Genomic DNA, 27,600 nt, shown 5'->3' with positions numbered 1-27,600 from the left:
GAGCTAGTGCTGCCCTGCTCCCCCAGGGCCAGGAGGAGAGGGATTCAGAAGCATCTGCTGCTCACTTCATCTTGGGGTGCCCAGGAAAAGCTGGCAGCAAGCTCCTAGGAACCACAGTGTCAACCCCCGATCCCACTCAGCTTGTCCTGCCTACCAGTCAGTGTTCCATACCGACTGCCAAGCAGGGGAGTAAAGTAAACTAAACATTTCTAACTTTCTCTAATCCCGAAGCACAATGCAAATGTCAAATCAAGTACTATCCCTGGCAGGTTTCCAGCTGGATGCATAAAATGTTCACAACACAGAAGTGCTTGTGCCCCCGCCCCAGCCCAGGGGCGTGACGAGGCCACTTACTGGTGGTGAAGCAGTGGCGGCAGGCGTACCCCTTCAGCTCCTGCTCGCTGTCCTCACTGTCGAAGTCATCTTCACTGGCTGAACTCAGGTCCACTGGGCGTGGCAGGCACATAGTGAGGGTGGGGGAAGACACCATTATGCTCAGCCAAGGCGGGGGGTCCCCTGTGACCTCTGGCTTGCTGCAGGCTCTGGCCACCAGCCAAAGTGGCTGGATGCACAAGCTGAGGTGGGACAGTGTCTGTAAAGGACCACTTTGAGCTCCGCAGTGTCAGTCACCAGAACAGAGTTGTGCGTGAGGGGCCATACTTAAGGGCCTGCCCTGTCACTGATGCCCGTAACGGGTGAGTCTGAACTGGGACAAGTGCGCCCATGCTGCCCCCCTCCCTAATACGTCCAGGCAATCCTGAGAAATTCCATCTTCACCGAGTGTCCCCCACCGGTCCTGCTAGGTGATTTCTGGTTGCCTGCATGAGCAACACAGGCGCCCCTCAGGTTCAGCGTCCCAGGCCAGGACACAGCTATAAGGCATTTTTGCTACATCCCAGTTTTTTAGGAGTGAGAAGGTGTGGGCTCCAGCATCATTAGATTGTACATCATACTGGGACCAAAAAGAGCATCTTGGTAAAGCAGGAGGAAAAAGAAGAAAGTGTTAATCTGATCTTATTACAACCAAAAGTGCAATGAGAATTCAAACAGGCCATCAAGTACATCATCTGTCAAATGGAAAACCTTCCCAGGAAAAGGCCAAAAACATCCCAGGCCAAGACGTATATTTTTTGTAAAAACCTAAGATGATGTCGAGTTTATGAGAAATATTTAAATTTACAAATAATGTTCTAAAGTCTCTCCTGAATCCTCACCCTGCTCCCCACCCCCACCATAGGCCTATATTTAGGTCAGGCTTCACACATGCACTGGAACACGGGTGCACACCCACTCATGTTTCCTGGAGCCATCAGCTCCTATGGGCCCAGAGTGGGACAGGCTGCCTGTGAACAGTCTCCCCTCCGCTCACTGTGGTGCCAAGACCCCCTACTCACAGAATTCACTGGATGGGGGTCTGGAGGGTGTGTTGACGGGTGTGGACGCAGTGCGAGTCTTAATCCTCCTGAACACGGCCTGCCTGCGGTGCCTACGATGGGCTCGGGAGCTGGCTGCTTCGGGGGTCTTCTTCCAATAGTAATAGAAGGTGATCAGCTCCCCCTGCAAAAGAGAAGGGCTACGAGGGAGGGCCTAGGGCTTTTCCATGCCCCACCGCACCCTCTCTGCCAGAGTGGAAAGCTGGGTGTGTAACAGCCGCACCAGAGATGAGAATGAAGACCAGTCGCTCTTGGAGTGGGGAGAAGAACTGGGCTTGTCCAAGAAACAGCCACTGAGCTGCCCATGGACTGCATGAACGGGGTCTGCCTCCTCAGTCCAGCACAACTTGACCTCCAGAGACCAAGAACAAGTACTTGTTGGGTGTCTGCTATGTCAGACCCCACCACTGTTGTACACGTGGGAGGTACATCATCCACAATAGACAAAAAGGAGAGAAGATTCCTGCCCACGAGGAGCTTACATTCTAGCTGTGTGTACCTGTCAGAGTCTGTGCATGTGTGTGAACACAGTGATGCTTTCTTTACAACAATGCCAGTGAAATCACACAGGTGTGAGAAGGAAATGCCCAGCCAGTTAAGACTTCCCCGGAAACAACCAACCAACCAAAGCAAACTGCCCAGGTGGTGAGGAATCAGGGCCAAGCAGGTCGGGAAGAACAGAGACCTCGCGCTCAGGAAACTGCTCCACAGCCTCCACCCGGCTCCATCTGAAGGCCCACATCTGACATGCCGGCACGATGTCCAGAGGCAAGGACTGGGCTTGGCAAAGAAAGACTGTGTTGACAAAGAAAGACTACAAGAGGACGGACACAGCGGTGCTGATGCAAAGGTGAAAGGTCACACATCCAAGGTCTTTTCATGGCCCAGCAGAAACAAAAGCAAGACATCTTTTTGGAAATACAGCAATAAGCTTTTTAAAGAAAGGGCACTTTGGGCGCTCCCAGCCCTCAGGGCGCTGCAGGCTGCCGTCTCACCCTACACACAAAAGACGATTTCTTAAACATTCAAGATAAAGTCTCTTTACCTAAAACTAAAAAAAAAAAAAAAAAAAAAAAAAAAAATCACAGTCAAGTGAGACAGCACAGAGCACCCGGTTCCCCTCTAATTAAATCAACACTGTAGAAAGTCTATTAGCTTGGCGACTAGATGCTGGGAGTTGTCTTGGAGGTACCTGCACCCCCAGTTTGCCTCATCAAATACTGTCTTGTGAATGGAGGAGCCAAAAAGAGAGAGGGGAAAGTGGGGGGGGGGGAGTGGAAAGACTAGTGTTGGAAGGACTAAAATAGACAAACCAAATAAAGACCTGTAGCTGCCACGTGACAAACTCGCCCAATCAGACCAGGTTTCATCCAAAACACCCCCAGAGGAAACGGCCTCAGAACACACTGACAAGAGAAGTGGGCAGATTTCAGGTGGCAGGGGGTGCCTGTGCATTTAATACCTGACTGCCCACAGCTGCATCTTACGCCTGGACATTTTTCTGAAGGAGGGCTGGAAGGAGGGCTGGAATGCCTTGAAGGAGGGCTGACTGGCCTATAAAGCCCATCACCTGGATCTCCTGGAGCACTGGATGTGTCTCAACCTCCTCAAGCCCTTAACGCTTAACAAATCACTCCTGATCACCAATACCTAGCAGATGAAGCATAACCCCAGGCCAGCGGGGCCAGGGAGCCACCTCGGGACAAGCACACTCATGTCCCTACACGTATGTGCGTGCGCCCACCCCTCAGTTCCATGAGATGGGAACTGAATGATAAGGGGAAATGCAGACACTGCCGTTGGAATTGCTGACCGGCTTCTCTCTCCCATGCTAGTCTAGGAATGCGGGCTATAACTGTCCCAGTGGGGATGAGCATCCTGGCCCCTAAGGTCATCATCTGTGAACCTCCTGGCTCTTTTCACTTCCCACTTTCCAGACTTGGAAATGCATTTATCTATACTGCTCCTAGGTGTTGGCTAGAGGGAAGATTCGTAAATCCTGCTAGGGGATTATGAGATCACTGCTGACATAAACGCTGACCTGTGTCTGGTTTTCCTCTGAGAAAATACGGGAGAGAAGTCAAGGCAGGGAGCAGTCCCACTCCAATACTCTGTCCAAGTGTCTTGCTTCATGAGCTCAAAAGGGCAACTGGTGCTGTGGTAAGTCATAGCCCATTCCAGAGCTTGAAAGAAGCATGAGAAAAAACTCACAGTGGTTCCTTCTACTCCTCAGTTCAAGTCATTTTAGGAGCTACTCAATGATAAAAGCTTGGGATGTGGCCGGGCGCGGTGGCTCACGCCTGTAATCCCAGCACTTTGGGAGGCTGAGGCGGGTGGATCACGAGGTCAGGAGATCGAGACCATCCTGGCTAACACGGTGAAACCCCATCTCTACTAAAAAAAATACAACAAATTAGCTGGGCATGGTGGCGGGCGCCTGTATTCCCAGCTACTCAGGAGGCTGAGACAAGAGAATGGTGTGAACCCAGGAGGCGGAGCTTGCAGTGAGCTGATATCACGCCTCAAAAGAAAAAAAAAAAAAAAACCTTGGGATGTAAGAAGAAATGCAAAGCTATCGGAGACAAAAGGGAACAAAAATGGGAGAGAAAAATCAAGTAAGAAGGTGGTACCTGAGCTTCTGCCGTACCTCCGAGTCTTACCTGAAGGCTGTCAGAAAGCAGCAATCTGACCTTTTTAAATAGCATTTGTCTATAATGCAATATTGCTACACACAGTTATAATCAATTATTTCTATTTATCAAATACGTATGTTTTGAAATGGCTTTAAAAGATAGTAACCTGCAGATCCTAGGTTAAGGGAAGAAGCCAGGCGCAACAGTTTACGCTTGTAATACCAGTACTTTGGGAGGCTGAGGCAGGAGAATCACTTGAGGCCAGGAGTTCAAGACCAGCCTGGGCAACATAGTGAGACTTAGTCCCCAACCTCAAAAAAAAAAAAAAAAAAAAAGAAAAGAAAAGAAAAAAATTAGCTGGGCATGGTAGTGCGCACCAGCAGTCCCAGCTACTTGGGAGACCAAGGCAGGAGGATTGCTTGAGGTCAGGAGTTCAAGACGAGCCTGGGCAACAATCTCTACAAAAAAGTTGAAAAAACTAGCCCAGCATGGTGGTGTGTGCCTGTAATACCAGCTATTGAGGAAGCTGAGGCAGGAGGATCACTTGAGCCCAGGAGGCTGAGCTACATAGCTCACAGCTGAGCTCCAGTGAGCTACGACTGTGCCACTCACTGCCCTCTAGCCTGGGCAACAGGGCGAGAGCCCAGCTCTTTAAAAAAAATAAGACTTAAAAACAAGAAGTCAGAGTTCAGTGGGTAAGAAACTGCCCTATGCTAGACAGAAAAAAGGCTCAACTTTCAAACCTTTGCTCCTGGCACCAACTGTTCTCTGCCAACAAGTGAAAAAAATCAAGACAAAAGAAAGAAATCTAACATTGAAATCAACATCAACTTTTTGTTGACACTTAGGTAACACCCCTTAAAGAAGTAGCAGAGTCCAGAATAGGTTTCACCATCTGAGTGCCAAGGATGAAAATGACCAGACAAAAGGACTGTCCTCCACAGCAGTGAAGTCACAGGTGGTGAGAGTGGTAAACTGACAATTCAGGAAGGTGACGGACTGACCAGAACTGTCATACACTGCTGGTGGAAATACAGAATGCTTAAACAACGCTATCTACCAAAAACCCAGCAATTCTTCTCTTATTTACTCAAAAGAAAAAAAAAAATTCTCACACAAAGACTTTCTCGGATCCATTCATAGAAACTATTCTTTTTTTTTTTTTTGAAATGGAGTCTCACTCTGTTGCCCAGGCTGGAGTGCAGTGACACAATCTCCGCTCACTGCAAGCTCTGCCGCCCCGGGTTCACGCCATTCTCCTGTCTCAGCCTCCTGAGAGTAGCTGGGACTACAGGCGCCCGCCACCACGCCCAGCTAATTTTTTTTTGTATTTTTAGTAGAGACAGGGTTTTTACCATGTTCACCAGGATGGTCTCGATCTCCTGACCTCGTGATCCACCCGCCTCAGCCTCCCAAAGTGCTGGGATTACAGGCGTGAGCCGCCGCGCCCGGCCAGAAACTATTTTTAACAGTCCAAACTGGAAATGACCTAAAGGCCCACGAGCAGGAGAATGGATAAACAAATAATGGTATCCCCACATTCACTGGACTACGGCCTGGGAATTAAAAGGCACAGACCAATGACACATGCAATGACATGGGTGACTCTCAACGACACCATGCTGCATGAAAGCAGGCAGACAGGGACGGTGGGTGCTGCATGACTCCTTTCCAGAAATCACAAAAACCAAACTCGTGGTTGCCGAGAGCCTGGAGGGTGGGGGACAAGAAACTAAAAGAACTCAGGCAAGCATTCCAGGGTGTGAAGAAAATGCTCTGTAAGTTGAATGTGGTGTCACTGACACAAATGTATACAGCGGTCAAATCTCACGAAACTGTGTACTTAAAGTGGGTGCATTTTTATGGTACTCAAACCACACATGACAGGCATACCAATTTTACGTCAATAAAGCTGACGAAAAACAACAACAAATCCAGGCCAGGTTTTATTAGCTGCCTCTCAGCCACTGTTATGTCTACCAAGGGATTCAACACTGGAATGGAGCGAGTCTAGGATTGGAAATGGCATATTGGTGACTGCATGGGTGGCAAGGTCTTGAGCACAAACAAAAGAACATGTCGGGGAAAGCTCTGGTTCTACAAATAGGGAATGAAGCAGCTAGAGGCCTCGCCAGGAATGAAGTCAATTGAACTTTAATCAAACATGCATAGTGTGTGCTGCAGAGACCTGCTGCACATAAATTCAGGGAACAAAAGCTGTTGCAGAAATCAATAGCTTACTGAAACATTAACACAGGCAATCATTAATCAAAAGGCAGCTCCACAAAGGCAGCCTTGCAAATTAGCTCCTGATTTTGCTTGCAAGCAAACACAGAGGTATAAATGTTGTCGACATGAATGGCCTATAATGATCATTTTGCTCCCGATGCTCTCACCTCATCTCACAACAAGGTCTCACAGTCAACATATCTTATGTCCCGGTGCTATAATTGCACACAGCATGAGGAACTCAACTGGTTTAGTGCCTGGGCAGAAATGGGAAAGGAAGGGGGCGAAGTCATCTCCAACTGACAGTTACTGGCTGCAGCTCTTGCCAAGAGAAGTGCTCAAATCCACTGGGCTATATTTAGCAGATTCTCTCTCCTTTCCTTTTTCTATTGGCGGCGGGGGGCTAAATTTTTCCCACAGGTCATATGCAAAAAGCCACTGGCAATGACAGGAGCTTGGCTCCTGGACTTAGGAGTCCTTCTCAGCAGAGGTATCTTTCCAGGCTATACACTAAGACAGAATTAAGAAAATAAGCACCATTAGGTTCCTTTAATTTCCCATAAAAAGAAAAACAAGGGGAAGGGAGTGCCACACATGGAAGAAGAGAGAGGGAAGAAGTAGTAAGCTGCCTGGCACCAGGCAATCTGGGTGAAGGGCCTCAGGAGAGAAAGAAAAAGCTAAGGATGCAGAGTCAGCTGACTCTGGGCCTAGTAGGGGACAGCTCAAGGGGCCTGCTGGGCTCAGACCACTTTCTCCTCCTTAGCCACCACTTTACTTCTGCCCCTCCAGGGTTAGGCTGCCAAGTCTATCAAGTTCATACATACAACATAAGACATCATCGTAGGTCTTCAAGAGCTCCCTCTGCTGCCTGGACAATCTGGGCTGGAGCAACAGGGGCTGGGGCTGCCTACCTCCTAGAGGCTGCCTGTACCCATTTCAGGTATTAATACTGGTTCTGCCGTTCTGGCCAGGCCCAGTTTTGCTTTACCTTGGCTAAGCGATAGGTGACCCAATGCAGGGGCCAAGTGGGTGCCCCTGTGTATGTGTGTGTGTGCACAGATGTGAGCAGGGTCTCCTTCCAGGCTTTCCAACAGGTCAATTTACCTGCACGCGTGTGGTAAAGTGAAACACTATCCACCAACACACATGCTATTTAATTTCCCGCAGGCACTGGAACGCTATGGGAAGAGAACCTGCAGCCTGTCCTGCCCAATTAACCAAAAATAATGCTTTTTTTAAAAAAGTAAGATAAACTACATGTTTTCTCTCTTTAGGGGCATGGGGGAGTGCAAAAGTAGAACGGATTATTGAAGAGGAAGGCACTGGAAGCATTTTGAATATAAAAGACTCGTTCGTAGCAAGCATGCCTGTCTCCAGTATGGGGCCCAGCTTCTCTTCTGCCCAAGCCCAGCACAAACTCCTCAGACAAGATCCTGAGAGGCTGCCGTGGAGGGAGGAGAAGGTTAATCAATGGTTTCTGCTGTCTTATATTAGGAGCATAAGGGTACACCCAAGACTGAGTCCCACTTTTTTTGGTAATTATATCATTATTACCACATCACCCAAGAAGTGTGGACACTCCCTGAGGAGAAGGAGGGAGTGCAATAGAAGATGAGGTCTGGGGACCCCCACACATGGCATCCGGGGTGTCTGCAGCCTGCCACCTACCATCAGGTCTTGTGTGCGTGCGTGCGTGCGTGTGTGTGTGTGTTTTAAATTAAGCCAAAGAAGGACTCGGTCCTTTGTAAATAACCATATACACACTCCCTTTCAATTCAGTGCATGGTGAGCAGTGAGAATCTTCCATTGTCACAACACGGTTTTAGGACCAACAGCAGAGAATGATGAGGACTGCTGGCCTTACAGCTATGTTAAGGAAGGCCCTGGAACACCAGTTTCCTGCCTCCTTGTCCACAGAGACAGAGGGGAGATGCACGCAGGCAAAGGGGAGATACAGGCAGGCAGGCATCTAAACCAGATCCCTGCAGCGTCGCATGTGCCCAGGCTCCGGCCTTGTGCCACTAGTGAGGGTAGCTGCAGTTCCTTTCTTTTTCACCACCAAAGTTTCCAATGGGCATCCTTTCTGGGCCACTCATCGCCCACTAACAAGGAGGGGGCAGTCTGAGAGATGGGGGATCAGGAGGTAGGCCTGGAAGCTTCTCATGGATAACAGGGTTATAAACACAGTTTCCTTCTGAAGCTATTTCACAGGTCCTCAAAGCCCACCTGCCACTGTCAGCTGAGCAGACTGTAGTTATGTGATGGGACAGGAGCCACCAGGGTCAGGGCTGCTGAGTGCACATCCTTGTACACAACTGATCCCATCTCAGAGTTTTAAAAAGTAAGCATTTAGAAGAAATCATTTTAATTCTTTAAGACACATGATTATCTGTTCCTATGGCTAAACAAATATTTTAACATGAATACAGAAGGAGCAGCTAAATAATCTCTATACAATGCCTTAACTCTGTGCTAAAGTGCAATCAGAATCAGAATGTTGTTCCCCTGCTAAAACTTCTGTTTGAAAAAATGCCCCACAGTTATCATCTGGCTCCTTCTTTGGTGGTCCATGCAAAAGGCATGAAGAAATCCACCTCTTCCTTACTGGATGAAGTAGAGAGATCTAAAACTTTTTATTAAGATATGTTTTTTCAGGGAGAAATCCCAGCAAGCAACAGATAATAAAAAACAAGGCCTCAAATTATGTAGGGGCAGAGAGGGAGAAAGAAACACGGTGTAGAGCTGCTTCCTAAATCCAGGTCCAGAGAGCGGCCCAGAGAGTGAGCCAGGCCATGAGGAAAGAGCTCTAGCCCTGAGAGCCGGTCCTAGGGAGTCGGTATGCAACGCTGTGCCCTGAAGAGCTGCTCTAACGGGAGTGATCCAACGCTGCTGCTGAGCGGAGCTGGAAAATTTCCTGGCATGGAATCCCAAGCGAGTCATTCTTTCCTTTCCCTCCCCAACGATTCAAGGGCTGGATCTGACAACTGTTCAGAACATCTGAGGTGAGAAGCCGGGCACTGGGCAGAACCAACAGCGATATTCAGGAGCAGCCACCTTCTACAGATCTTTTTCCAGCAGGCAACTGGTTGTCTTCCAGTAACAACTCTGGTAATTAAAGCACTGTTCTCCTGGGCTCCTTCTTTTGTTAACCAACCAAATCCTCTAATCCCTAAAGGAGCCTGGCACTGTCAGCGGGCTCTGCTGCTAATCGTTAAATATCACCTCTGTGGTCTCCGAGTGCAGCAGGGAAAATGACGATCTGCTTGAAGGCACATGCAGAGAAGTGGCATTCTGAAATCTCAGCCTCCTACGTTCAAGAGGCTGAAGGGCTCTGATCTAAACCACCACCCACGAGGAAGCCCACAGTGAGGAGGCAGCTGCCTCCAGGCAAGGCAGTCCCTCGGTGCCACCTCCGGATCCTCTTCTGGGGAAAGGCAAAGGGAAGGGAGGGCAGTACGTGAAGGTCTTGTGGGTTTAACTTGTAAATAGGTGGGGCCAGTCTAAGACACTCACAGAGACATTCCCTACCCAGGCACCTTTTCAAAACATTAAAAAAAAAAAAAAAATCAGTTAAATTTTTTTTTTTTTTTTTTTTTTTTTTTTACAATTATTACCACTACATTTGTACAGTGCAAAGGAACTGAAAGAGCTCAATATTTTTGCCAACACTGAACACTGTAATGAGATTTCCTAAGCTCTGTGTTGTTCTGGTTGATGAGCTCAGTCACTTGCTGATCCCACCCTGGCCCCACCTCCACTCAGGCGTCTGGACCTGAGGTCCTGCCACAGCTTTTCCTGGGCCGGCCTCCCCTGCCGCATGCAGACTACTGAGTCTTCGCAAAGCCCCGCTAGTACCTGCCACTTCTTCTCCAAACTGTCAAAGGTTCCTCAGGGCCTAAGGAACAAAGGCCCAGCTGCTTGACTACTTCTTCTGAGCCTTTCTCTGTGTTGCTGGAAGACCTTTCTACCATATTCCCCAGCCTCATGGCCTTTGGCTTATGTCAAACACAATGGCCAGTTTTCTGTTCCTCAGTGCTCTCCTGCCTGCGGGGTGAGCCCCTGAGCCCCGTACACCCCCACCTCCTCCATGTCCAGGCCCTAGTCCTCATCACTCAGAACCCAATTCATTACATTTGCTGCCTTCTTCTCCATGAAGCCGTCCCTTCACTCCACTCCCCCACCGCTGGACGGCATCATACTGTTTTCACTCCTACACCTTTTCATTCCTGCCTCTGTGCTGGCACATACAGGCTTCCCTGAATTGTAACCACACACGGGCCCACCCAACTTGCCGAAGTACGTGCTCATTTCATTTGGGAGTACCCCACAGGTCTAGGACAACATCTTGAATAGGTATTCAGTAAACATCTGATGAAATGATTATTTTCGGAGAATTAAAATTCACCTGAAATTAAAAGCATAAAACTTTTGAGAAATGGATACCAAATTATCACTTTATTTTGCCAAGTAAGGTCATTAGAAGTAACTGCCTCCTGATCTCATCATTATTTTGTAAATGACATTTTATCTCCAAAAAGGTAAACAAAAAAAGTTCTTTGATTACATTTACTGTTATGAAAAATGGCTACATTTATTGCTCATGGGCCACTAAACGCAATCCATGTGCCGACGTTAGGAAGTGGCTGCTCTGAAGGTGAGTATCATGGACTGGTGGCTTCGGAAGCCCCTGAAAATGCTTCCTGACTCAGCAGCTTTATTTACAAACAAACAAGCAAACAACCTTTAAACAAGCAAACAACCTTTTACTTGGCTATGAAATCTACAATGATAACTAAGCTAGCCATATCTTTTTATATCTTAATATATATTATCTTTTATATATACTTTATCTTCATCTTTATTTATATTTTATCTTCATAGACACCCAAGTAGATATACTTTCATTTCCCCTGCTTTACAAATGAGGCAACTGAGGCACAGTGACATGAAGCCATGTGGCCAAGTTCAGTTTCAATGAAGTCTAAACGCCCTTAACCTTAGACTCTGCTGTGCTGCTGCTCTAAAAAGTCTGACAATCATGGTTTAATGCACTAACAGGAAATAGCCATCTAGATTTTTTTAAGCGAGGGGCGCAAATTTGGGTTATCTTTGATCTCTGGAATCTCTGGAGTTCAACGCAATAGCATCTTCACCTGGACTTTCGGCAGTTACGGCTGAAGAACACAAAAGATCCCTGTGCATCCTGATAACAACAGGACGCCAGCCTTCCCAGCTCAGGGTAGAGCCCCCACCCCAGCACCCGTGGACTACAGAACTGCACCTGCTTGAAGCAACTTCAGGCGCATCCAAATCAGAAGCACATTTGGTAGCCCGAAGTGAAGACTCAGAATTATGCACATGTCTGTAGAAACGCTTTGTGCTTCCCGTACCGAGAACAACCTCTCTGGCGACATGAGACAGACGCTGGGAGCCTGCAAGCACGGACTCTCCCCACCGCACTACCTCCTTACCGCACCTCACAGCCCCACCAGCTTGTGATACGGGAGAAGCCCTCTGGCCTACTTGTGGCTCTAGGCGACATATGTCCCAGAAATGTGCCAATAAGTGGCCTTCACCTGCCTCTTGATCCAAAAGCAGTGATGCCTGAGTGTAGACAAGGCAGAGTCCCTAAAGAGATATGGGCTCTGCCCCCAAAAAGATGTTTGCATACACCTACTATACAAAGCATCTTTCCAAACTGCTTCCAGCTAGAAGTATGTATTTAAATCAGTGGCTCCGAACTGTGGCTCAAAACCATACAGGTGTTGGAGGGACCCCAGGGTGGGTCTGCTGAACCTCTATGACCTTATTGCTAGCCACTGCAAGTAGACCTATTAAAACAAAATTATATTCATTGATCAAGCAATAGATAACTATTCGTTTGCTTGCTTGTTTGTAAATAAAGCTGCTGAGTGAGGAAGGGCTGACAGTGGCTTCCTAACTTCCAACTTAACTAAAAAATACTAGTAATTAAAATAATTTAAAAATAAGTAACAGATTTAGAAACCACTCATTTGATGGCAAAGATTGAGACCACTGCAAAACAGTCTAAAGCCCAGGCTGAGCTGAAAGACTCCCACCACAGGTGGGGAATCACCCCGGTTTCCGGCCTGGAAGCCCCGGGCAGTTCTGACCCGATTTCACTTACGTGGAACCCATACACGAGGGCCCCCTTGGACGTTTTTATTTCTAAACTTCTTGGAGGTTTATTTCTTGTTTTACTGAACTGTTTGTTTAAATATAGGCTGTAAATATTTTAAGTGTAATAATGCTAATACCAGAAAAATCTTGTTTTCTCAGTGGAGCCTCCCAAACCCTAAGAATTCATTTGTTGACATCACTTTTCTTTCCCACAAGCTGAACACTTCATTATTTCCTGAATTCATTTTATTAGAGTTCAGAAACAGGGCATGCGGGATTTCACTGCTGTTGGTTCTATCGCCACCTCACCTTTCTCAAAACCACAATTCTACCAGCAAAGGGGGAGACGAAAGAAAACATGAAAGCCATAAAACTGTTAAAACTACCATTCTCTATCTCGTCAACATTTTTCTATTTATTGGCCTTTCATTATATGTGCAATCTTATTATCCCTGCACAGCATCAAAGTGACATCCGTCAGGGTCACCCTATAAAATATACATCAGCAATGTAACATTTAATGACGGGAGTGGGACGAACGATGAAGGAGAGAGCGAGGCCTGCCGCAGGACGTTTGAAAGGGATCATCAGTTATATCTGTGCATTTCCCGAGGTGATAACTGAACGACAGGGGCTGGAGGGAAATCCATTTTTGAGCTCAGAAAAGATAGTTAGGAGAAAAATGTTTTTGTATTGGAAGCATGTAATGACTGCCAGGAAATGAGAATAGCTACTCTAACAACACTGCTTCTTACATTTTATGGATGCACAGCAAATTATCATGTATAATCCATTTCTGCAAGTTGAATTTTAAAATTCCTCAATACAAAGAAAGGAAGAGAAAGGGTACTTAATTTTGTCACTGTATTACCTTTAATAAAAGGAGCAGAAACAAAAATTACACTTCAAAGCACAAAAACACAATTACAGTACCGTACCCTCTTCAAGATGTGAACTGTCTCATCTTTCACCTGAATGTTGGACTTAACCTAAGGCAAGTATCTTAGAAAAATTCAGGCAAGCCCGCAAACCAGGCCTCTGCTTCGTTGTGCTCTCGTCTCAAACGTGCGGCCAGAGCCATTCTTCCACAGAGCCTTCCAGCAAAGCAGCTACGGAAAGGAAGGTGAGAGACTGCAGCTATCTTTATGCAACTGCACGGGCTGAACCGTGTCCTCCCTCAAATTCCTGTGTTGAAGTTCTAACCCCCAGGGCCTCTCAACGTGACTGGAGATAGGCTCTTCCAAGAGGTGATTATGTGAAAATGAGATGGAGTGAGCCCTAATCCAATCTGACCAGTGTCCTTATAAGAAGAGATGAGGACACAGACACCCACAGAAGGAAGACCACAGGAAGACACAGGGACAAGATGGCATCTACAGCCAAGGAGAGAGGCCTCAGGAGAACCAACCCTACTGAACTTTGGTCTTGGACTTCCAACTTCCAGAACTGTAAGAAAATAAGCTCTGTTGCTAAAGCCACCCGGTCTACGTATTCTGTCACGGCAACCACAGCAGACTAATACAAAAGCCTAAGGACAGGGCTTCATGGTGAGCCTCGAGGAAAGGAGAGGAACCAGCAGAGGAAGTGAGGCCTGCGGAATGAACCTCTAAGCCCTGGGCTGTGAGACGGGGCTCATGGAGCTAACTGCCAGCAGTGAAGATGCAGTCTGCTGGGGGAGAAGAACAGGTGCCAAAGGGTAGAGCAAGGTGGAAAACAGCCACATAATTTTCTACTTTAAGTGGGGCCAAACCTCGCAGCTTATCCTAGCAGCTCTACAGGGCAAATGCCACACAGTTCCCTCATGACGGCTACATTCTGACCCAGGAGAACCAGCCCAACTCCAGAACAGCTCTCAGATGCTGTGGATCTAAGATGGCTGGCTCACATGAAGGGACACGGGGGAAGGAAGAGAACCACAAGATGGGAAGGAAAACTGCTGCCAACAGAACACAAAGGAAGAACCCTCCAGAGTCTCTGCAGGCCTGTTTCTGACCACTTAATTCTGGTCAGTTTCCACAGGCAAGAGCCCAGCTCCATGGGGCTGTGCCCGCCCCGCACAGCCTCCCATGCAGCTGCGACCGGGGAAAGGAGGGTCATGCAGCCCACACTTTACGGACAGGCAAATGTGTGAGGCTCTCTGACCACCACAGCTCTGTGGTTCCAGGGGTTTCCAAGAGACTGTTCTGGGTTCCTCACATCAACAGGCACACTGCAGCTGAGAAACACACATGATGGGAACCACCAGGGGTTGGGGTGTAATTTATGGAAACAGCCAAGGTCTCCGAATCTGTGACTGTGACTGTGACATATGGGCTCCGAGGATTCTCTCCTGGTCCATATCTAAGTCTCCTCAAAGGTTCTTTACAGAGGACAGCTGGCTCTCCCTCAAGAGGCCCAGGAAGTGTGGGACTGGCAGCGCCACCCCATGCAGGCTGCTATGCATGTGGGGCCCATAGGGGGCACAAGGGGGTCGCTGTCTAGAGACTAGGAAGCTGCTCCCTACCCCAAAGGGAATTTGGAAAGATGATGGGGCTAACTCCCAGAGGAGAGCCAGGAGCTTCCTTTTCCATTTCACACACAACTTGAATGCCAGATGGACCTAGACCTCTGAAACACAATGTGTAGCAGGGAAGCCTCTAGGGCTGGGTGGGATCACTTCACCTAACGCCGCACGTATGCCACCAACTCACCACAGCACACCTTAGCCTGCATCAAATCGTGGCAGCTCCTGTTCTGGAGACAAATCACCACTGTTGTCACGATGGGTGATCTCAGTCACCCCACTCCAACGCCCACCTCACGGCTGACATGGCATGTGGCAGGAGGAGGTATGTCACTGTGCTCCTAGGACACACCATAACCCCAACCCTCCCACCCACACACATTTATGCTGGGATTGGTTTGTGATGCAAAGGCGCCCTTGGCCCTCTCTTGGGAAGTAACTTTTTCCTTCATGCCCACATGGCAAAAGGCCTCTCTTGGCATCAGAACACCTAACAGAGACTCAGAGCAAGCCGTGCTGACGATGAGCTCTGCGTCCTCACTGTTCAAGCCTAGATCCCAGACACAACTCCCAAAAGTCAACAAGCTTTCCATTAAGTCAGAGCTTTTTTCTTTTTTTTTTGAGATGGAGTCTCGCTCTGTCGCCCAGGCTGGAGTGCAGGGGCGCGATCTTGGCTCACTGTAACCTCCGCCTCCCAGGTTCACACCATTCTCCTGCCTCAGCCTCCCAAGTAGCTGGGACTACAGGTGCCTGCCACCACGCCCGGCTAACTTTTTGTATTTTTAGTAGAGATGGGGTTTCATAGTGTTAGCCAGGATGGTCTCGATTTCCTGACATCGTGATCCTCCCGCCTCGGCCTCCCAAAGTGCTGGGATTACAGGCGTGAGCCACCGCGCCTGGTCTTTTTTTTCTTTTTTAAAACAGAGTTTTGCTCTGTCGCTCAGGCTGGAGTGCAGTGACATGGTCTCAGCTCACTGCAACCTCCACCTCCTGTTTAAGCGATTCTCCTGCCTCAACCTCCCGAGTAGCTGGGACTATAGGCACGTGCCACTGCATCTGGCTAATTCTTGTATTTTTAGTAGAGATGGGGTTTTACCATGTTGGCCAGGCTATAGTCTCAAACTCCTGATCTCATGATCCGCCTACCTTGGCCTCCTGAAGTGCTGGGATTACAGGCGTAAGCCATTGAGCCTGGCCCATCAAGAGGTTTTTTTAAAAGCATGTGTTTCCAGCTGCAGATGTGTGTAGAAAAGTTTCTGAAGCTTTCTGTAGTTGGAAACTCAAGCTTTTAAAAAAGCTTTTGACTTTCCAGCTGCAGAAAGCTTCAGAAACTTTTCAATACAAGTCAAAACCCTCAGCAATGAAGGAGAACAGAAAGGCAGAGATTTCTCTTTAAGGTGACTTCAGACTTGAGCCCGTGGCCTAGGAGCCCCTCTGCTGATACAGGAACCAAAGTCAGGGCAGAGAGGGGTGTTCCAGAGCTGGACCTTGGGGTCCTGGTCCTGAAAGTGCTCAGTGCTGCTGTAATGTCTGCCAGGGCTTGGGAGCCTCCATCTCCTACCACATTTGGCTTCTTGAGTCCTTCCCTGGGTAAAAGGGACCAACGGTTTTTCCCACATGTCCTGCCTCTGACCCCAGGCTCTCCTTGGGTGCAGACGCCTGGGAGGCCTTCTCCTGGTTGCTGCTGGCCCACCCTGCCAGCTCTATCTGCTGTCATCCACACCACCTCATACACACTCTTTACTGACCCACAGGAAGCGAGTTTCTGATGCGCCTGTTTCCATGATTACCAACTCTCTCACTCAGCTGTGACCTTTTCGTGGCTTATACATCACTGAGTCCTGCAGGATATCAAGTTATGTCTATAACTTGATTCCCCTCCTCCCTTTCCTCCAACTGGACTGTAAACTGCGAGGGAATAGGGGATGTGGCCACTCTAAACCTGTAACCTGAGCAATCATCAGGAGAGTGCCTGGCACAAGATGGGGGCTCAGGAAATGTTAATTTGAACTGAGATCTATCACAGACACACAGACGTACGAGAATTATACTGCACCAGAAATACGTAAGACAGAGAAGTCACTAACAGTCATAAAAGTGAAATAACTTCAGTTTCAGCGATAAGAAACTTGGAAATCTTTCAGTGAACCATTTCAAAACTGAGCTAAATATACATAGATGGAAAATTAGTTATGAGAATCAAAATTCTTCAAGATAATTATTATTTCCCTTAATTTATCTGTACATTATAAAAAACAAAACAAAGAGTCCCTTGATCCATCTCATTAGTTAAGGTTACTCTCAAAAATGAAAATGATTTCCCCAGCTCCGGGGACGCACAAGTGTGAAGTGAGAACAGGAGTCTTACGGGTAGTGTTCCTGCACATACGCGGATGCACTAATGTGCACTTGGAATTTACCAGAACACATGTGTTTTTTGTTTTACAAATCTACGATGAACCACACAAGCCTTGGCTCGACACTGTTCCAGGGGCTAAGTCTTAACCTGAATTAACCAAGCTGCACTCTGGTCCGATGACACTTTGGCACTAAAAGAATAACTTCCATTTTTCTGAGGCTGAGTGTTTTCTCATTTCACGCTGTGAGAATCCTCTGGACCTGCCTTAAGAGCACTCAGGAAGGTGGTTCTAGTCAAAATCTTCCTCTAAGGATTAGTAATAACACAGGACCAGAGCTCAAAAGCAGGAGGAAGTGAGCACCAAGTTCCTTCAGTGCGCTGGAGACAACAGAGGCCTCCTACAGGCAGACAGCAAGAGGCTCTGGGATTATGCCTGCAAGCTAGCCATTCTGCTAGGCTCTTAAGAAAACAGAATGGGCCAGGTGTGGTGGTTCACGCCTGTAATCCCAGCACTTTGGGAGGCTGAGGGAGGTGGATCACAAGGTCAAGAGATCGAGACCTGCCTGCTCAACATAGTGAAACCCTGTCTCTACTAAAAATATAAAAATTAGCTGGGCGTGGTGGCACAGGCCTGTAGTCCCAGTTACTGGGGAGGATGAGGCAAGAGAATCACTTGAACCTGGAAGGCAGAGGTTGTAGTGAGCTGAGATTGCGCCACTGCACTACTCCAGCCTGGTGACAGAGAGAGACTCCATCTCAAAAAAAAGACGAGGGGAGGGAAGGGGAGGGAAGGGGAGGGGAGGGGAGGGGAGGGGAGGGGAGGGGAGGGGAAAGAAAAGAAAACAAGGAAACAGAACAAGGACAGCCTACTAGGCTGTGGCCTGAAGCACCAGTAATGACAGCTCTCTGCCCACCACAGTGGTCAGTGCTTCCACCAGCTTGGCTCCAGTGATCTCAGGTCCACCTTTGTGCCCACAAGTATCCCAATTTCTTCAGAACCAGGTGGCACTCACAGCTGCCTCCACATGGATGAGGAAACTCAATTCTCAGCTTAGGCCTTGGCTCAGCTACGCGCACGCGTGTGTGTGCGTGTGCATGTGCATGCTGGGGAAGAATGGAGAAAAACAATGAACAAGCATCAACTGTCTAGCCTTTTTCAACTGGAGTTCTTAAAATGAAGCGACTATTAATATTTTCTCAATTCTCCTACAAATGGAACATAACAAGTACCTTTCTAAATGCACAGGAAAGATGTTAACTACATTATATACAATGGATGCCTGGCTTCTGAGGCTCAGCTCTCTCAGAACTCTGAGTAAGAACGGCTGCCACTGGCTGCACGACCTTGAGCAAATTCCCTAACCTCTCTTGGCCTGTTTCCTCATTTTAAAAGTGGAGAAAAACAACCACAGGAAGGTTAAGGAACCTCCTCGAGACTCTCCTTATTCTAGAAACCTGGGCTGCTCTGCCATGAGCTCCCTCCTTTACAGGGTTGTGGTGAGGATGAAAGTGCCAAAAAGGACCTGGCACACATGCTCAGTAAGTGACAGGATTTTTTCTTAAAAATCCTTTTCTATCTGGGAAAAGGACTAGAAACTCAGAACTAAGTACACCTTAAAGGACTATTTTAACTGACTGAATTAAAAAAAAAAAAAAATCTTTCAAAGAATGGTTAATACAACCAACATCCTTCCTCTGTCATGTTTCCCCTAAAAACCACAGTGCCTTATGTAGTCAAAGAATAAGGGCATGTTAGAGATGGTGAACGATCACGGTGTCTGGGCCCAGTTCACAATCTGAAAGATAAGCACTGGGCAAGGAGAGAGGTATTCTGTCTGGAGACCCCCACTGGAACCAGCAGAACGATAAATGCCCACAGCTCACTGATGCAACCCAAGAAGCCTGTCTCTGCCCAGCTCCAGCTTCTATTCTTACATAATCGGCAACAGAATGAGGACACACAAGATCATTAAACATTTCAGCAGGAATAAAAACTAAACCAAGAGAAGGCACCTGCCAATCTATATCAGGCTACGTACTACAGGGTTGGTGAGCCGTCTGTAGCTTTGATGCACAGATTGGAAAGGTCCAGCTTAAGGGACTTACGATGTCCCATTGTTTAATTTTATGACACCATCACTCCACTCTTAAACATATCGAAGAACATACACTTATGTTAAAATGTATGCCCAACGGCTAGGTGTGGTGGCTCACACTTGTAATCCCAGCACTTTGGGAGGCTGAGGTGGGTGGATTACAAGGTCAGGCGTTTCAGACCAGCCTGACCAACATGGTGAAACTTTGTCTCTATTAAAAATACAAAAACTAGCCAGGCATGGTGGCACGCACCTGTAATCCCAGCTACTCAGAAGGCTGAGGCAGGAGAATTGCTTGAGCCTGGGAGGTGGAGGTTGCAGTGAGCTGAGATTGTACCACTGCACTTCAGCCTGGGTGACAAAGCGAGACTCCATCTCAAAAAATAAATAAATAAAATAAAAAATGTATGCCTACTACAATGAATTCTATTGCCGAATTTCAAAAAAATTTACTTATGATAATGTGGGGCTCACTAGTGTCACAAACCCCAGAACGAAGACTGGTGGTGTAGATTACAAACTCTCTTAGCAGAAAGAAGGTCTAAAGACTCTTTAGGAATTAAGCTAGAAAGAATCTGTGTTTCTGATGCTGAGCATAGGGAACAGGTTGTACAATCAACCGCATCACCCCAAAGCCTCCTTGGGTCCACTGCCTCCTCAGGTCGGGGTTCTACTGTTTATTCCACATCATGGCTGTCCCTCTATCCCTCTAGGCTGTGTGATCGGGAACGTGTAAGCTGGGATGCACACAGGTGCATCTCTCCCTGAGTCATGCGCATCCTCTTCCTGCTGCCCTAGTTTTTTCTTGCGGGATACAATGTCAATTGTGTAATGTGTCCCCTCTATAGGGGTAAAGAGATGTGCTGATGTGCTCAGAAAATGAACATGCTTCTCTGGATGCAATGAGGTACTAAAACACCTACATCTTAAAGCGGCGTAAATAAGAAGAGCAGGGATCCTCTCCTGGGAACTCAAGCAATCATTTAAACAGTGCTGCTCTCACAGAGCAGCAAATAAAGAGGTAAGTGAGATCTGCTTAAGGCAACAGCAAAGATGAGTGGTTATATGCTAACTCCAGGTAGGAGTGATGAATATCTGAACTGATGAATATCACTTAAAAATTCTTGTCACATATTATCTGGATCAGAAGGCTGTGACACCACAACCAGATGCTTTAAAGGCATTTTCTCTGCTCCCTCTAGTTAAAAGACAATTAACAGTTCTTCTGTACACTCTTTGTTCCAGAAGGCTACTAATAAAGAGGTCGAGTTACTTTTTTCCAGCCCCAGCTAAACTTTCTGTCTCCTGCTGTGGGCAGGAATGGCAGTGGCATGTCACCAGCATCAGCGAGTGGCAGAGGACAACAGCTGGCCATCAACATGCCAGTCATGGGCACAGTTCTCAGCTGATGCAACAACCACATTCACTTCAAGGACAATCTAAAATTGAACTCAAGGCAGCACCTGACAAGTCTCTCGTGCCCGCACCTTCCTCCTGGGCCCACCTAAAAGCAGCTCTGCAGGGCAATTTCTGTCAGCCACAGGTCCTGTGTCCTCCATCGTCCTTCCTTGGAATTCCTAGCAAGACTGAGTCAAGCATGGCCTTGGGTCTATACTGTTCTTTAGAAGAAGCACCGAGGAAAATATATCTCTTGAATTATTCTACTTCTATTTCAGAATTTTTTTTTTTTTTTTTTTTTTTGAGACGAGTCTTGCTCTGTCGCCCAGGCTGGAGTGCAGTGGCCAGATCTCAGCTCACTGCAAGCTCTGCCTCCCGGGTTTATGCCATTCTCCTGCCTCAGCCTCCGGAGCAGCTGGGACTACAGGCGCCCGCCACCTCGCCCGGCTAGTTTTTTTTGTATTTTTTAGTAGAGACGGGGTTTCACCGTGTTAGCCAGGATGGTCTCGATCTCCTGACCTCGTGATCCGCCCGTCTCGGCCTCCCAAAGTGCTGGGATTACAGGCTTGAGCCACCGTGCCCGGCCCCTATTTCAGAATTTAACATGTTCACTGTCTAAAATCAAAATGGGTTTCACATATAAATTGGCAATTGAATTAATAATACCAACACCCATCACACTGTAAGAAATAACTTGATTATTAACTTCTACTGACGGCGCCATGCTTCCTTCCTCAAGAGTTTCAGACTGCCCGTTTGCCCTTTGCCCAGCTAGAGGGTTCCGAAACCTCAAGAGAAACCCTCAGGGAAAGTTGACACTGTGCTTTAAGCAGAAATCATAACTGATCCAAGGGAGACCCTGGATGCAACCGCAGAAACCTGAATGGCAGCAGGGGCAGGCTCCCATTTTAAATCCTGCCTTACATTAACTCACGAAGGCAGTACAGGAATCCCCCGGATGCTGAAAGGACCCTGAAGAGTATCAGATAACGATGTACTTCCAGCTCCTGGTGACCAAACAAAACAACGTAACACAACACAACCAACTGTGGCCTCAGAACACCTGACTAGCTACCTGGAGAGTTTCATTTCTTGAAGGGAAGCCTTCTACCAAAAATAAATAAATAAATAAATTCCTGGTTCACAGCAGTAGTTTCTAAGTTTCCATGTAGGTGAAGACAAAAATTTTTATAAATTTCATGAATACTTATATCTCAACTGGTCAAAATATCAAGATATTTAAGAAAACTTGTAGCACTACGATTAACTATTCTCTCCTCACAAATTTTTCTTTAGAATCAGACCAAAAAGAGGAAAAAAAAAAAAAATTACCACTGTTCCTATATAAATCGTAAGAATAAAATAGAGCCAAGACTTAGGAACCCCTCTGATCCCAAGCCAAGAGATCCTTCCCACATTGATAATGGGCATTATCAATAATGAGAACATTCCTGAGGTCCTATGAGCTTGTGCAGCCCTGTCTTGTAAAGACAGTGAAACCACACAAATAAGGCTTCCCACTCCCTGGGCCTGAGCTCTGAAACCCAGCTGAGACAGAATCCCAAACAGCCAGAGGGCTTCCCTTCTGAAGGCAGTGAACTGAACATACGTTATTTAAGATGAATATCCAGAACTCTTACAAATGAAAAAGAAAAGGACAATCCATTGAAAAATAAGCAAAAGACTTACACAGGCCCTTCATGAAAAAGACACATAGCCAATAAACTCATTATAGCATGCCCAATATGATTAGTAACCAGGGAAATACAAATTCCTCAAATGCCCAAATTCTTTGTGTTAGATTTTCAAGTAAAGTTCACCTCAAAGAGATAACACAGAAGACAAAGGTTTTGAAATCTACTATATATTCTCTCAGGGGAAAAGCTGCAACTTTGGGTGCAGAAGTAGTGTGCGGAAAGGAGAGAGGATAAAAATATGACTTGATAAAGGACTGCACAAGTAGAAAAAAGATGGATAAAGGGAACATACTCAAATAGATTCAACACTATTTCATTCAAAATCCCAGCTGGTTAGTTTGTGAACAAGACAAGCTGATTTTAAAAATTTTAAAGAAGAATAAAGTGCCACTCATCAAGATACTCTTGAAAAACAAGAAAAAGGTAGGGGACTTGCCAAGCCAACTGTCAACAATTATCCTAAAGCTAGACAGTGAAGCTACTGGGACAGACAGAGAGCCCAACAGAACAAAACCGCTTAGAAACAGATTCACACTCTTATGGAAATTTCACTTTGACATAGCTGGCAACACAAATCAGTGGAGAAAAGGCTGGACTTCTCCAGAGATGATACTGGGACACTTGGTGATTTATTACAGAAACAAGTAAATCTGGTCTCCTTCTTTATGCTACATAATCACCAAACCCAGGGACTAAGAACTTAAATATGAAAAGCAAAATTATAACATTTTAGAGAACAGTAAGTACAGGAGACTGCCTAAATGACCAAGAGAGATTTCCTACAAATAAAAGCTCAAAGCATAAATACTGATATATTTAAGGAGAGAGGATAAAATCGTTTAATTTAACAACATTTTAATCTTTAATCAATCATAAAAAATGTGAAAAGATAAGACACAAACTAGAAGGTATTTGCAACATACATTATTTAAGATGAGTATCCAGAACTCTTACAAATCAAGAAAAAGACAATCCAATTGAAAAGTAAGCAAAAGATTTATATAGGCCCTTCATAAAGAGGAAACACAAATAGCCAATAAACTCATTAAAGGATGCCCAATTCATGACTGGAAACCAGGGAAATACAAATTAAAATCACTCAGACATTTCAAATTTATAATGTTGGTAAGCATTTTAAGGTCTAATTCTACCAAGTGTTGGCAAGGATGTGAAGTTACTGGAATTCTTATATACAGCTGGAAAAAAAACCCAACAATCTGGCTTCACTTGGTAAAATAGCAGATATGCATACCTATAACTCAAAAATTGTCTTAACCATACCCTGAAATATTCGTGTGCATGTGTACCAGTTGATGTGTACAAGAACATTTACAGCAGAACTGTATGCAACAGTAAAACACTGGAACCAACTGAAATGTCCATCAACAGCAGAAAAGAGAAGGAAAAGACGTTCTATTCACACAAGGCTGTGAAGTACCACAGGATGCAGAGCTGCCGCTCGGGATAAAGAGGAATGAAAACAGCAAGGTGCAGGACATTCTTCCTCCATGACTCCATTCATAGGAAGTTCAAAAACATGCAAAACTAATACATTGTGTAGCAATACACATATATGAGGCAAGCCACAAGGAAAAGGAAGGGGTTATAGCAGAATATCCAGTCTAGTGGTTATCTTTGGGTGGAAAGGACGGAGGATTACAGTGGAGAGGGAACAGTCTGTGCAACCTTAAGCTGTGTGGTGGCAACAGTGTGGCTGTTTTTATACCATACACAAATGTTATATTCTTTTAACTCTTCAATATTTAATTTAAAAAAAATTAAACCAGAAGATTGCCAAATATTCCAATTCTGCATTTAAAGAAAAGTTTCTCTTCTCTACAGATAATTGGGAAATGACATGCAAGTACTTCCTTGCTCATTAGCCAGCCAGGTAAGGGGTTTAATGACTTCTCTTCTACCTGACCTCACTTTTCCCTATTGCCGACTGCCTGCTCACTCTAAAGGTGCTGTCCGAGCTCCACAGCACACCCACTGCAGGGATGCTCCCGCTTGGGAGCACACTTCTGAGTGCCAGCTCTTCAAACCCACAGGACCTCCCCTTCTTTCTTAGAATCACTGTTTTCCTAAGTGTTGTATTATATTTAGGAAAGTATAGTGCTTATGAAATGACACTTCTTAGAAAGATGTGTGTGAGCTGGGAAGGGTGACATGAAATCTTCAAAATTATCAAAGTCAGTCTAAAATAAGCAGAGCTGTGCTTCTAGATAAGGCCGAAAATGACTACCCTATAGGTGTCAACAGTCTCCAAATATAATCTATAGCACAAGTAGCCTCGGGGGTATGAAGAATATGTCTATGAATTCATATCAACCCACTCTCATGTCTGTAAAACCTGAAAAACTAAATACATAAATGGAAGGTACTAAAACCTTCATCCCCAGCATCCACTGACGAGCCATGTCAATGCCTTGTTCTTTATTCACAGCAATTTCAGAAACCTCTGTGCCACCCCCTCCATTTACTTCTAGATTTCTGCTGTTGCGTGGCTCAGTGGATGCCCCTACTTTAGGGAATCCCAGCAGGGGCAGACTAGCACAAAAAGCCAAGGATGCTGTGCCTCTTGTTTACAACAACACAAAAAATGTCTTAGGCAAGGCCCTACCATGACCCCTACCACCACACATGCTAACAAAAAACCATGAGGAAGGGGATGCAGTTCCCTTTGGTTACCCACGATCTGCAGTCAATCTGAGGTTCATGTTGTGAGAAGTCAGGGAGCCACTATGGAAAGTTGCATGGAGGGAACCTTACCACTTCCCTCTCTAAATGAAGCCCCAAATGAAGTATGCGAATAAAACAATCCGTCAGCTAAGTGCACACTGTTTTGTATACGTTAATAGTTTTCCATTTGTGAGGAGAAATCAGTGCAGCAATGACGACCCGGTCTCTTAAATGCATTCACTTCTGCAAACAGTGCATCACCTCCAACTGCCAATGGCCAAAGAGCGTCTCCCCTAAGATCTTGTTCAATCTCTCTTTCTGTGGGCCTGTCAAGATACAAAGCCAAACTCGACTGAATTTCTCTGGCAGAAGTGAAAATACATCATGGGTTAAGGACAAGAGTAGTTAGATGGTGAGGATGTTAACATAAGGAGGTGGGCATGTACAGGAAAACCAATACCAGACACCTAAAATCCAAGACCTAGAAACAGTTATCCTGTGACCTGAAGTAGAGCCATGTGCCACAACCAACCACTCCACATCTGAACCCAGAGGCATCCTGTGACACATCTGCAGAAACAAGAACGATGGCATACAGAAAAGCAGAGACCCCGCTCCAGACAGCTACACCCATGTACAGAGAGGCCTTTGGCACAACTCCTGGCCAGCTGTCACTCCACCCCAGGTAGGGAAGCTGCTGATCTGGGGAGTGGAAAAAACAAACCTTGCATGCAAGGTTCAGCGTCCTCATAGTTTTAGCAGCTAGCTGTTCTTTTTTTTTTTTTTTTTTTTTTTTGAGACGGAGTCTCGCTCTACCGCCCAGGCTGGAGTGCAGTGGCCAGATCTCAGCTCACTGCAAGCTCCGCCTCCCGGGTTTACACCATTCTCCTGCCTCAGCCTCCCGAGTAGCTGGGACTACAGGCGCCCGCCACCTCGCCCGGCTAGTTTTTTGTATTTTTTAGTAGAGACGGGGTTTCACCGTGTTAGCCAGGATGGTCTCGATCTCCTGACCTCGTGATCCGCCTGTCTTGGCCTCCCAAAGTGCTGGGATTACAGGCTTGAGCCACCGCGCCCGGCCTTAGCTGCTCTTTTTGATCCTCTTCCCCAGGGGAGGCTCTTCCCCTGCCCACTAATCTACGTCCCATAGTTCGAACCATATCAATAACTAGAGGTAATATTTTGAACCCATCTCTCTTTGTTCAGAACTTGGGGAAGGGGGAGAAGGGGCACTCATTTATCAGTCTCATTCAGAGACCCAAACAGTAGTGAAGATAGAGCCCCAGAAACCTAAGTCCAAAATTCTCCCAACTAATTCCTTTCTATCTAGTAAATATTTTTAAAACTATTTTTTTAAATATCGTATTTATCCAGTTAAACTATGTACATTTTGAATCCATTCTTCCATAAAACAAACATACATCTCAAAATTAGCTATACAAGAGGGAACTCCTGATCCTCACTTCTCCCTCCCAAACTTACCTCCCCATCTTAACAAGCAGCACTTCCCCTACTCAGTGGCTCCTGTGCCAGCTGGGGATCCTCCCTGACGCTGTCCTCTCTGATTTGCCCCTTCTGATTCAACACCAAATCTTACCAATTCTGCCTTCCAAAATATTATCTAAAAACAAACAAACAAACAAACAAAACTTCACTTCTCTCTGCCTCAACTGCCACCACCCTTATCCAGTCTCCGGCTTACCTTTCATGATCACACTGACTCCTACCCGGTACCCAGTTTCCACTTTCCTTGACCTACTACAACCCAAATTCCACATTCTGTCTTAAAAATAACAAAATAAACACGAAAACTGATGTTACTTCCCTGTTTGAGATTCCTTATTAACTTATCACATTCTCAGCACAAAAATCTAGTGAGGTGTTCAACAGCATGGACTCTAAAAGCCACAGTGCCTGACAGTAAATCCCAGCTATGGTATTTCCAAGCTGTACAAACTTGGGTAAGTTATGCAGCCTCCTATCTATGTGGTCAATGAACCGATCCACGTAAAGACTGAGGACAGTGTCTGGCACCTGAGAGGCCCTCAGGACCTGCTATTGCTGCCATGGAGCATGCAAGGCCCCCATGACCTGACCTCTCCCCGTCACTGCTACTTCACCCCTCTCCCTTCTCCTTTTTGCTCCATGCACTCCAGCTACACTTATTTTTCCAGCTTCCCCTGAGTTCCAAGCCTATCCTTCTCCAGGGCCTCTGTACACGCTGATCCCTTGGCCTGGGGGAGCTCTTCTGAATCTAGCCTTCCCTCCTCATTCCTGGGGTGATAACTGAAATGAAATATCTTCAGATATTCCTTTTTTTTTTTTTTTTTTTTTTTTTTTTTTGACGGGGTCTGGTTTTTTCGCCCCGGCTGGGGGGCAGTGGCCGTATCTCAGCTCACTGCCCACCCCCCCCCCCCCGGTTTCCCCCCTCT

The 27,600-nt window shown here is 46.4% G+C and overlaps 1 protein-coding gene across 8 annotated transcripts in view; it reads right to left on the bottom strand.

Annotated features, from left to right (window-relative positions):
- The window catches only part of RERE (arginine-glutamic acid dipeptide repeats), a 469,695-nt gene that overhangs the window by 11,940 nt on the left and 430,155 nt on the right, over positions 1-27,600 (bottom strand). For all 8 annotated transcript variants that reach the window (XM_023215261.1, XM_023215263.1, XM_023215264.1 and 5 more), the window contains 2 exons: positions 1,395-1,557; positions 355-447 (listed from right to left, as the gene is read on the bottom strand). In XM_023215261.1, the coding sequence (XP_023071029.1) occupies positions 355-447; positions 1,395-1,557 (256 nt within the window). The remainder of the gene's footprint in view (positions 1-354; positions 448-1,394; positions 1,558-27,600) is intronic.

This window comes from Piliocolobus tephrosceles, chromosome 1 (genome assembly GCF_002776525.5).
Source record: "Piliocolobus tephrosceles isolate RC106 chromosome 1, ASM277652v3, whole genome shotgun sequence".
Lineage (NCBI taxonomy): Eukaryota > Metazoa > Chordata > Mammalia > Primates > Cercopithecidae > Piliocolobus > Piliocolobus tephrosceles.
The sequence above is the reverse complement of the archived record's forward strand: the minus strand, read 5'-3'. Positions and strand labels throughout refer to the sequence as shown.